Raw genomic sequence first — 12547 nt, 5'->3', positions numbered from 1 at the left:
AACTCCTCTTGCCGGATTTCTTCATATAATTTGCTAAATCCTACTAAACTGTCTAATACTAGAAGTCAGCGTCACCTAAACATCGCGCCTTATTTTGCCCGTACGGACATTTTTAAAATTTCCTTTCCCTGTGTAATTGAATATGGGGGATTCCTTGCCTGGTCCCCCCCCCCCCCCCAACTCGTTCTCTTCCTTTAAACTTATCTTGAGCGACTATTGAATAGATAGTATTTTCATTTGTTCTGTATTGTTCATACTGCCTCTATTATTTCTCATTGTTCTGCTTTTCACACGCACTTCGGCAACAGCCCCCAATAAGGGTGCTGTATATATAAATAAAAATAAATCCATTGCTCAGATATTCTATTAGATAAAAAGTTTCAAGGAGAAAATTATATAACATTAAAAACATCCGATACAGGTTCCTGTTGCTCAATATGTGCTACGTAAAAACGTGTTTTTTTTTTTTTTTTTAGCCTGGAAGAAGCCCGCGAATACAGGCAAATTGCCGCGCGACTGGTCGCTCGAGGCACTTTGCGTCTATTCCCGGTCATCTTTCACGCCCGGAAAAACACTTTTATGCAGCACGTATTGAGCAACAGAAAGCTGTATCAGGAGTTTTTCATGTCGCTCTACAATTTCCTGATTGACACTTTTCATCTAACTATAATATTTGAGAAATTTGTTAATTAATAAAGACTAATGATCTAATTAGGCGGAATGAAAAAATTATTTGAGTATCTCCAAGCGAAGGCAAACAAAATTAGCTTGGTTCTGTCCAGCGACGTGGCATTGGCATATTTTTCAACTCTAGCTAAAGTTAGCTGGGACACCTTGTACGTTTACATACATTGTCTGTGCATGGTGTTTGTTCACAGTGGAAACTAAAAACAGAAATGAACCGAAAAAACACGGATGAGGTAGCCACCGCTGGTGCTTTAATGCGCTTGTCCTCCTATTGCCAGGATTTGGGGAAATAAAGCGAGAACATGAATTACCAGCCGTGCATCTCCGCGCGAATGATGCAGTGAGCTTTTAGCCGCAATTAGATTCAAAAGAAACCTCAAATGATGTGGGTAACAGAACATTTTCGTAATGAAAACCTAAAGGGGGAAAGGGGGAGGGTAGGCGTCTGCATCGCCGGGGGGGGGGGGGGGGGGATGGGGGGCGCTGCCTCCTGCCTTCCCCTGGATAACTTCGGAGGGAGTTCGGGCCCCGGAGCCTCCCCGTAGTCGGCGCCTATGCAATAGCCCAAGTTGTCTAGTAGCTTGGGAGACTACGCATGTGCTCGTGATCATGATGCCGTCCTGGTCGCTGCATCGTCGTGATTTCATTTTTGTCATGCTACTCTGGACATGTTATCATCATCACGCCATCGTCGTGCTTCAATGCATAAAACAGGGTTGTCTTTACAAAAGTAACTGGAACGCCAATGCATTTCGTCGCACACAGTCAACATTAATATCTCGAAACTGGTGCAGTCCTGGGAATTCATTCCAAGCTAATATCACTTGCGAACTCACTAGCTACAATTCGTAGATTAATATGTGCCGTAAAATGTTTAATTCAACATTTAATTAACATAATAATGTTAATTGTAATTAATGATTTTGATTTCTCGTAGAAGTAATGGCCGCCTCATCGAGTAATTTAGAGCAAGTGCTAGAATTGTGTTATATGCCACAGGCAATATTAAAAAATTTGGTGCAGAAAAAAAAAAGACCCTATACATGTTCTCAGGTGGAAACGCTTGCGGCAACATTGCGGCGGTGTTACCGCCTGTGGCGTATTATTGTTATTAATTATTTTTTTTCTAGTAGAAATTAATAGGTGCTTAGACAGCCATAGACTAATAGCCCAACCGAGTGCCAGCGACCGCAGCACCACCACATGGGTTTATTTCCGTTCAGGCCAAAAGCGATTTGGTCTCTGATATTCTGCGAAAGATGACATATCTTTGCACCTAAATGAAAAGCAACTACTTCTGTATCGACCTCATTTATTGCAGAGCTGTACTGCGACCACAAGCTGTCCAAGGACTTCTTTCTGGAGTCCCTACGCAGCCAGCGATGCCGCTTCGTATCGGAACCCTGCGCCGGGGGCCTGGACGCTCTGCTGGCGGACCGCTGCACACGCAGGGGCGACCGCGGGGAGATGGGCTACTTCGCGGACCGGGCTCCCGGCCGAGGCGTCCAGACTTTGGAGACCAATAATGCGGCGCCTTACTGCCGCGAGAGGCACGTGCCCAGGAACCCGGCCCGAGACGACACACCAAGGCTGGACCGCAACAGACGACCGGCCAGAAATTGAAGACTCGCAATCTTATGCGACGTCTCCGAAGACTCTTCGGTTCTCTCAGTCAATAAACGCGGAAGATCTCGGTTTTCTCCGACATCAACCAGCTGGGCAGAAGGTCAGCGACGTGTTCGCTGCTTCAAGCAGCTTTCAAACGTCGTCCACACACTTGAAACACCTCGCCTCACTACCTTTAGCTGACAGCGTAAACACACACGGAAACTTAACATGTAACGATGGTGTGTCGATTGTGAGTTCCAAGTCACGTGCTTGAGCTAGTTCCCCTAAGAAAAACGGTGATTTTACTACTGCTTGTGAGTTAGGCTGGATTCACAAAATTGACCCGTTTGTTGATCCAGTGCCAATCACTGACAAGGGAGCGGGAGGCCAGCTCTCGCAGCGTGATTAGAGAGCTTGAGACTTAGCGCCCCAAGACTTTTGGGCCTCAAGCCGCGTTGCGTTGGTTGCTCTTGGGTTCGGGGGAGCATCAGAGATTTACAACTGGGACAAGAGCAGCGATGGGTTGCGCACTAGGGACGCCGCATTGGTGAAAACACAAGACGCTTGAAAGCGAAAAAACAACAAAATAATTAATTTTTTAGGTCGCAGGACGCCAACCCGACCTCAGCTATCGTCTCCTTGCGTTGGGCGGCGCGTCTCTTGCCTCTAAATATGGAAAATCACCCGGAACATGGCAAGTCTGCTCTGCAACCAACTGTTGCGTGCCGATTTAGGTTGGATTGAAATGCGACCACCCATTCGAAGCTTTGTGGCCAGTCATGCTTGGCGCCATAACTTGACTATGCAATCCGAGCTCTGGATGGCTGCGGCTCGTATGTCTCTCATGACTATCACGTGACTGCTCGTAGCCCGCGCGAGCCAGCCAAGGTGGCTTGTGAACCCACGTTATATTCCGAGTTTAGCGTCTTTGGGTTTAACCTAACGCAAAGACCCAAGGCCGCCTTGCGTTCTGCGCATGCTTAGTTGTCGCCCGGTATCTTCTTGGGGCCTCAGAGCACCTGGGGCCCCAATTCTTAAACTCTCTGTTGTTTGCAGTTTAGACTCTAAAAACAGTTGCACCCTTTGGAGTGTATATTTGCGACAGAGCAATATTCGTCATCTGTCTTGCCCGCATTTCCTTGCCCGCATTTCCAGGTACTTCCAAGTCACGAACGGCATGCGTGTTATCAGCATGACAGAGCCTTCTCGACAGGAAAGTAACGAGCGCAGCGTTTTCAAGAAAGGAAACGCAGGCAAGGTAGGTGACGATTATTGTTGTCTGGCAGATATACACCCCAAAGGGTGTACTTTTTGTCTAAGAGTGAATTCTAAAATATATTTACACCCTTTGGGGATTATCTTGTCCCACCACAATAGTCTTCATCTGGCTTGTTTGCGTGTCCTCTCTTGAAAACTCGGCGGTCGCTACTCGGCGCTCGCTATTTCTGCAGCACGTGGAGGGCATGATGAGTGAAAACCCTGAAAAGCCGATTATGGCCTCTGACGATGAGCTTCCGGTGGCATAATATAAAATAATGCTTTCTGTGCATGATTCTATTCGGCGCCTTGCCTAAGCTAAGAGTTTTCTTGAGCCCAAAGTGCCTGCGGCACCCAAGAACATCTGGTTGCGAACTTCAGCGACCACGTCAACCTCAATATGACGTCCTAGTCCCGAGTATTTAAACCTGTACGGTGCTATGTTTGGCGGGCGCCAGCCAGAGAAAGACTAGCAAACAGCCACACAATGATAAAAACTTGCTAAAGCCTGCTATTGTGGAAACACTGCCTAGCATCAATACTATCTGATCCCAGCGTATATGTAGTATCGAAGACACATTCAGTCAATAATTGGGGCTCAAAGTGGTTTTATTTAACTGTCTTGCAGCTTTGAATTTTATTTCGCATTTTCCTTCCTTTTTACAGCAAAAGGAAATGCAAGGGCAGGAACAAAAAGCTTCACAACCGCAGCTTGACGAGTTTCCTGTCCCCTTTCTTCGACAACCAAAAAATGCGGAATATTCACAAATAGAATGTGTTTATCATCATGATCATCATTCTGTTTTATGTCCACTGCAGGACGAAGGCCTCTCCCTGCGATCTCCAATTACCCCTGTCCTGCGCCAACTGATTCCAACTAGCGCCCGCAATATTCCTAATTTCATTGCTCCACCTAGTCTTCTGCCGTCATCGACTGCGTTTCCCTTCTCTTGGTACCCATTCTGTAACCCTAATGGTCCAACGTTTATCTAGTCGGCGCATTGCATGACCTGCCCAGCTCCATTTTCGGTATAGGAAGCATATATCACGTTTAATATTCTCGGCACCTGGTACTGCAATCGCCTGAAACCGTAATTAGTTTTTGTGAAAGGTAACACCACTGGCTCTGTTTTCTGAATTCATATAACGCTTCCTTTGACTTGACTAAGTTGCACAAATTTATGAAAGCCTTGTTGTTACACCGAAATTTTTAGGACTATGTTCTATTCATAAAAATATTCAATAGGAAGCATATTAAGAGCGCGAAATATCTCGAGTGTATTTGCATCGAATGGTGCGATAAAGATATGTCGGACAGTTTTCCTTCGCAATATTTCTAAGCGTCGAATGTTTGCTTGCGATGTCGTACCCCGCACTACACTACAATAGCTAACATGTGAAAGGAAGATACTGTTATATAACATCAGTTTTCCCTTAGAGGGCAGCATGTGTCGTAATCGGCAGATTATTCCACATGTTTTCGCCAAAGTGGACACAATACGCTCAACGTGTGCATCCCAAATTAAGTGTTTGTTAAAAATTACTCCGAACGTTTTTTACATTATCAACTAATTCTATCCTTTCTGTGCCAAGATAAAGAACAGTATTGCCGTTTACTGTTTTTCTGGTGGCGTAAACGATACAGCCTTAATTTTATTCACGTTAATTGCTAATGATTTTAGGTTACTCCACTTTTGTAACCGGTTTAAAGTCTTGATTGCCATATTTGTAAGATGCGCAATGTCAAGTGACCTGAGAAAAAAAAAAGGTTAGTATCAGCCTCATTGACTATGAACTGTGCATGTTCGCTAATATTGGTTATGTCATTAATATAAATATTAAATAAAATAGGTCCAAGTACACTTTCTTGTGGAACGCCTTTTGTTAATTCCCTTGCTGATGAAAGTTTTGATCCAATAGCAACACCTGCTTTCTGCGCTCAAGATATGATCTCAAAAGTCTAAGGGGAATGCCGCGAAAGCCAAAATGGTTTCGTTTTGTAAATAGGGTTTTATAATTAATCGAATCGAAAGCCTTGGAAAAGTCAACGAATACGCCTACAGCTAACATTTTATTCTCAAAGTTATTTAAAAGTAATTATTTTTGCGCTAGCAAGGCAAGCTCTCTAGACATTCGATACCGGAAACTAAACTGCATATCTGATAGCACGCTATGTTTATCACAAAATGACGTAATTCTCCTGCAAATTATCTTTTCGAGACCCCTCGAAATTACAGGAAGTATAGGTATTGGCCTATAATTTATTAACTAGGTTTTGTTTCCGGACTTAAAATAACAATCACATTCACATGCTGCATTTCGTCATGGAAGACGCAGTTTAATAAGCAAAGGTTAAAAGTGTGAGTAAGCACATGTAACAAAAGGTCAAGCGCAAATTTAATGGGTTTAATTTGAAATCCATTTATATCGCGCGATGTGCTGTTTCTTTAAGGGCATAAAGGTCGAGTATAATTCTGGTGTTGCAGGTTCAAAAAAGGCTGTGTAAGTATTGGGACTTCTCAGAAAGGAGAGAGAGAGAGAGAATAAAAAGGAAAGGCAGGGAGGTTAACCAGATATGAGTCTCCGGTTTGCTACCCTACACTGGGGATGGGGGATAGGGGTTAGAAAGATGACAGAGAGGAAAACGCAAAAAAAAGGAAAAAAAAAAAAAAAAACACGCACACATGGAGGCACACACACACAAAAGGCGTTCCAGTTAAAGTCGTTCACACAGGCCGGTAGATCGCAAAAAGCGCAATAGCGCTTGCACGGCCTTCTTCTGTGACGGTAGGTCTTTTCGATGTTGTAGAATTCGTTTTTCGGATAACGCTTGGTCGTCCAGTTGGTCAAGTTCGTGGCGAAGGCGTGCCCTCTGTGTACTGTACTGCGGGCAGGCACACAATATATGGCCAATTGATTCCTCATGGCCGCAGTGGTCACAGGTTGGGCTGTCGGTCATCCCTATGCGGAATGCATAGGCTTTAGTAAAGGCAACGCCCAACCAAAGTCGATATAGAAGCGTGGCGTCTCTGCGGCGAAGCTGTGATGGCGCTCGAAGACTTAGTGTTGGATCAAGTGAGTACAGTCGCGTGTTTCTTAAATGTGGCTCATTCCATTGCGACGCGGTGCACTGCCGAGCAAGTAGGCGGAGCTTCCGTGCTGCGTCAGTTCTAGAATGAGGAATTGGGACGTGGCGCTCCTCAGTATGGGCTGAGCGGGCAGCGTGATCCGCCCGTTCATTGCCGATAATCCCGCAGTGACTTGGAAGCCACTGAAAGGTTATCTCATGGCCTGCTTCACTTATATGTTGCAACGTCTCTGTAATATGGAATATTAGTTGTTCGTGTGGTCCGCGTCGTAAAGGTGACAGTAGAGACTGCAGTGCCGCCTTCGAATCGCAGAATATTGTCCATTTATGTGGTGGTTCATCACCAATGTGATGAAGGGCAGTAAAGAGTGCTGCGAGCTCTGCTGCCGTTGATGTTGTCGCGTTGGTCGTCTTAAATTTGATTGTTGTAGCTTTCGCTGGTATGACGATTGCCGCCGCGGAGCTACTTGGAAGGACAGATCCATCAGTGTAAATATGCGTAGAATCACGGTAATTCTCGTACAAATGTAGTAGCGTGAGCTGTCTAAGGGCTGGCGATGATAGATCAGCTTTTTTCGAGATACCAGGTATCGTGAGGTTGATTTTTGGCTGAGCGAGGCACCATGGAGGAATCGAAGGTCTCGCAGCCGGGGTGAAACAAGCTGGCAAGGATTCATCATGTGCGGTTATCGTCCGGCTGAAAGATGTGTGTGGTCTGTCCGCTGTTAGGGAGGCCAAGTGGTGACGAGGAGTCCTGGTCAGATGCCTTATATGGGTCCTGAGTACTTCAATTTCAATGTGGGTCCTGACAAGGTGATCTCCAGCGATGGCTATCGTAGCCACTGTTGAAGCACTCTGAGGCAGGCCTAGACAAATCCGGAGCACTTGACCCTGAAGACTTTGTATTGTGCGTAGATTTGTTTTACCTGTGTTGTTTATTGCTGGCAAGCTGTATCGCAGAAATCCTAGGAAAAGCACCCTGTACAGTTGCAACATCGCACTTGGCGACATTCCCCAGGTCTTGCCAGCGAAAAACTTGAAGAGGTGACAGATGCCTGTCAACCGTTTTTTCACGTATGACACGTGTGGGCTCCATGACAAGTCCCTGTCGATTATGACACCTAGGAACTTGTACGATCGGACCCGTCGTATTATTTGGCCATTTATCGTTACATTGTAGTTGGCCATGGGTTTGTGCGTAAATGGCACTAGTGCGCATTTCTCTGAGGAAATTTCCAGGCCTCGATTACGAAGGTAGAGAACAGTTTGTGTGGCGGCTCTCTGAATTCTCGCTCGCAACTGTAGGCGTGTTACTGCAGACGTCCATATGCAGATGTCATCCGCGTACATTGATAGCCTGACTGCAGTTGGCACGTGCTCAAGGAGAGCAATTAGTGTTAGATTAAATAACACAGGGCTAAGTACACCGCCCTGGGGGACGCCGCGGGAGCTATAATGTAGACAAGTATGGCCTTCTTCGGTGTTTACAAAAAAGGATCGCATGGATAAATAACTCCGTATCCATTTAAACATCCGACCACCCACTCCTACCTCTGCGAGAGCAGAGAGGATGGCTTCATGCGTAACGTTGTCATACGCCCCTTTAACGTCGAGGAATAAGGAAGCGCAGAGACGCTTACGGCATTTCTCATGTTGAATGTAGGTGACCAGGTCGACGACGTTATCGATCGATGATCGACCACGTCGGAAGCCCGCCATGGCATCTGGGTAGGTGTTGTGGTACTCCAAGTACCACTCCAGGCGTCCTAGGACCATCCTCTCCATCACTTTGCCCACACAGCTCGCCAAAGCGATCGGGCGATATGATGAGAGCTCCAACGGCGACTTGCCAGGCTTCAGCAGTGGAACAAGGCGACTTGTCTTCCAGGTTGTTGGTAGCGTGCCATTTCTCCAAGATTCATTGTACACCTCAAGAAGAACTCCTCTCGCTCGCTCCCCCAGGTGACACAGAGCTCGGTAGGAAATTCCGTCAGGCCCTGGCGCTGATGTGCGGCTACACAAAGCTAATGCTGCCTTAAGTTCGTGGATCGAGAATGGTAGATCCAACCGGTGATCACGTGGTGGCGGACAGCTGCTCGAAGGCGATGGAATGTTGGTAGCTGTGAGTTGGCCGGATAATCTGGCGCAGAAATCCTCTGCCACGTCAATCTCCGATCTCTTTTGAGAGAGGGCAAGCGCCTTGAATGGGAATCGCTGTACGGGGAGTGTCCGGAGACCGCGCACCGTTCTCCATAGTTGCGATAAAGGCTTGCGCGGATCTAGCGACTCACAGAAGGCAGTCCAACGTTGCGATTCGAGCTTGTCTAACCGGCGCTGTATCTTCTTTTGTGTGCGCCTGGCGGTCCGTAAATCGTCCATTGTTTTCGTACGTCGGTATCTTCGTTCAGCACGTCGTCGGATTGCTCGAAGTCGTTCTAGTTCCACATCAAATTCGTTCAGTTTCGAAAAGCATGTGAGAGTGCGCATAGTGTCTTGCACCGCGCTCTTGATTGCCTCTTCCAAGTCGAAAGATGGATTGGCGTCGCAGTGGTCTTCCATAATAGACTGAAATTTAGGCCAGTCCACTCTTTGGATCGTATCCCGTATTTTGGAAGGGGACAATCCTCTGATCTTGATGTACGTGGGGATATGGTCGCTTCCGCGCGTCTCTATGTCCGCAAACCACCCTGCACGTCTAACAAGGCTTCTTGAGACGAAAGCCAAGTCAAGACAGCTGCTGTAGGTGGAGCCACGTAAGAAGGTAGGACTGCCATCATTCAGCAGCCAAAGGTCATTACTGGAGGCGAAAGATACCAGAGCTCTGCCTCTTGCGTTGATCATCGGACTTCCCCAGAGTGTATGATGGGCGTTGAAATCTCCAGTGATGACCCAGGGATTGGAGGTTGAGGAAAGGATGTCTTGCAGTCTTTTGTAATCAAATCGACTTGACGGAGATAGGTAGGCGCCGACAAAAGTAAAGGCCAAATTCTTTTTCCTTACGTTTAGGCATATATATTGATTATTGTCATTAGGTGGTACAGGCTGATGAGTGTAGGTGAGGTCACGGCGAATACACACCAAAACCTTACTGTTTTCATAAACAGTTGACGACATAAATAATTCATATCCAGAAAGCCTGATTGTGTTCGATAAGTTCGGCTCGCAAATGACGATAATGGGAAACATATTGGCGTACACGAAGCGACGGAAATCCGAAAGGCGCGCTCTGAGTCCGCGCGCATTCCACTGAAAAATAGCTGCTTGTCGGACCTCTTCCCTAAAAGACCGTGGCTGTGGAGCCATGATCTACTCAAGGGTTGCAAGCACCGGACTCAGAGCGTCCAGTACTTGAAGCGCACTTCTGGCAGACGGTGTGTGCATGTTGCTTAGCAACACGCGAATGGCATTCATTAAAGGCCTAATGAGTGCTATCACTTGCTCATCTGTTTTCCGTGACTCCTCGGATACAGCACCTTGCTGTACTGGGGGCGGCTTCTTCTGCGGCTCTTCTGGTGGTCGTGTACGTGGAAGTGGCGGCCATTCCTTTGTGGAGAGAGATCTGGCAGTTTTCTCCCTTCCAACATCGGTGTTCGGAGGGCTGGAAACTTCCGCTGGTGATGCTGCTTGACGGTTTGACTGTTCCGGAAAACTTGATGTTTTCCGTCGTGAAGACCTTCGACGGTGACGTCGTCTTCGCCGTACTTTCACAGCAGCCTCTTTGTGGGTAGAGTTGTCTCTCACCATTTGTTTAAGAATGGTGATCTCTTTCTTGATCTGGGGACAGTCTTTGGAAGAGGCGCAGTGATCACCCCGACAGTTAGGACACTTCAACTTGATTGCGCTGCAGTTGTCTTCTGAGTGGGGTTCGGCTCGAACACTGTGAAAACAGCGCCTCAACGATGGCCTCACTCCATCCTGTTTGTGCCCCAGAACGCTACTGACAACCTGCGCGTCCTCAACAGGCAAGCACTCTCCGTGTATCTCGAAAACACTGTGCCAAACGAGATCAAGGATGTCAGGATAAACACTAGGCGAAACATCCTGGCAATCGATGTGATGAACCCGAGCGCGCTGACCATACTACAACATGTAACGCAGCTGGGAAACATCAAGGTCCGATCCATCATGCCAACGAATGGTGCCACAATAACAGGAGTCATCTATGACATTGACAATGAAATTCCTAATGCAGACCTCCCAGTTCTTATAAAGCCAGCAAGTGAACGCAACGTCATTGTGCATGTTTGTCGCCTCGGCAACACACGTTGTGTGAGACTAACGTTCAAAGGCGACTGCCTTCCACCCTACGTGAAGGTCGGCCACTTTCGCCACCAGGTTCGACCATTTATTCCAAGACCAATGCAATGCTTCAATTGTCAGAAGATTGGCCATGTGAAGGGTGTCTGCAGAAATTCTGCCGTGTGCCCTCGATCTCAGAAAGGAAGTTGCATTTATATCATCCGTCCTTAAGATTACAGACGTAAAATGGTTGTTACATTTATCAGTTACTTCTTCACCAGTAATTGCTTTATTATCAATTGTCAGCTCTAATTCCGGCTCATTATGAGATTCCAGTATAGAAGTTTATTTACTTCACGCCAAACGACATGGCTGCTTGTTCCCGCTCTATTAAAAACGTTTTTGAAATGTCTGTTCTTGGCATTTCTCATAAATTTATTTAAACAGTTTCTGCTTTTTCTAAATGAAGTGAAGTCAGCGGGATCCCGAGTCCTCAGAGACTTCGCATACAAAGATTTTTTTTTTTGCGGATCCTTCTGAGGCATTCAGCAGTAAGCCATGGTTTCCTAATTTTTTTCGATCTTTTATTATTTTTTGTACGGGAAACAACCTTCATAAACGTTTAAAACTGTATGCATAAATATATTACTCGCTTCATCTGCGTCTGTGCAGTCAAGTACAGAGCCGAAATTTATTTTTTTGGTTCCCGTGCGAAAGTTTTCTAGAGTTTTCTGATTAAGTGCTTGAATCTGAAATGGCTCAGAACGATGAGACTTCCCAAATGCGCGACTCACCTTATATATCATGTACACGGACGAGTGATCTCCTATGTTTCCTTTAAGTTACACCAGACTGTACATAGCCGTCCGAGCTATTTGTGATAAACAAATCAAGCAAGCTTTCGGAGTTGGTACAAATTCGTGGGTGCTGCAATTACGTTTCCGCAGCAGAAAGAATCAAGAATAATCTGCAATCTTCCCGACTTCGGTGTATTTACTAAAAGGCTAATATTGAAATCCCCGCCAATGACAAGTTGCAAGTGATTTGTGCTGACGAAGCACAACAATCTTTCAAGAAACGCGAAAAACTCTCAACGTCGCCGCTAGGAGGACGATACACAACAATGAAAACACACTTGTGTGATTCTAGACTGAACATTTCGTAATCTGTTGTCAATGCAGACTAAGCTGGAAGCATGCTACATGAAATTTGCTCAGATACAAGCTGTAATACACCCCCGCCACACCTATCAGAACGATTCAAATAGAAGGATTGGAAACCAGGCATTCGAAACACTTCCTCGTCTGATCTATGCGATGTTTCCGTAATCATTACATTGTGAAATTGAAACGAGAACTCACCGATAAGCGCGATCAACTGGTCATGTTTGTGCCTAACCGACTGTGCGTCACAGTGAAGAAATCAAAGGTAATCTAGCGAATTCGGCTTTATGACGTCTCTTGCTGAAACCATTCCCATGGCGCAAATAATATAAGCAAACTGATCAAGGAGATCTTCATGTACACGTGTCTACTCGCACATCTTTTGCAGATGTGCCTCGCAACCAATTCAAATTTCATAATTTCATCATTTCATGATTTATTTATTGGTAAAAATACAGAAAATTACATGTATGTAGTATACATAAAGAGGTTCCATATTCGAAGA

At 46.0% G+C, this 12547-nt stretch overlaps 1 protein-coding gene across 3 annotated transcripts in view; it reads left to right on the top strand.

The window, feature by feature from the left end:
- LOC126547026 (pancreatic lipase-related protein 2-like) overlaps positions 1-2412 on the top strand; it is a 48356-nt gene extending 45944 nt beyond the window's left edge. For all 3 annotated transcript variants that reach the window (XM_050194845.3, XM_055062985.2, XM_055062984.2), the window contains exon 7: positions 2009-2412. In XM_050194845.3, the coding sequence (XP_050050802.2) occupies positions 2009-2310 (302 nt within the window). In that variant the 3' untranslated portion in view covers positions 2311-2412. The remainder of the gene's footprint in view (positions 1-2008) is intronic.
- Positions 2413-12547: the final 10135 nt, after the last annotated feature.

This window comes from Dermacentor andersoni, chromosome 1 (assembly GCF_023375885.2).
Source record: "Dermacentor andersoni chromosome 1, qqDerAnde1_hic_scaffold, whole genome shotgun sequence".
Lineage (NCBI taxonomy): Eukaryota > Metazoa > Arthropoda > Arachnida > Ixodida > Ixodidae > Dermacentor > Dermacentor andersoni.
The sequence above is the reverse complement of the archived record's forward strand: the minus strand, read 5'-3'. Positions and strand labels throughout refer to the sequence as shown.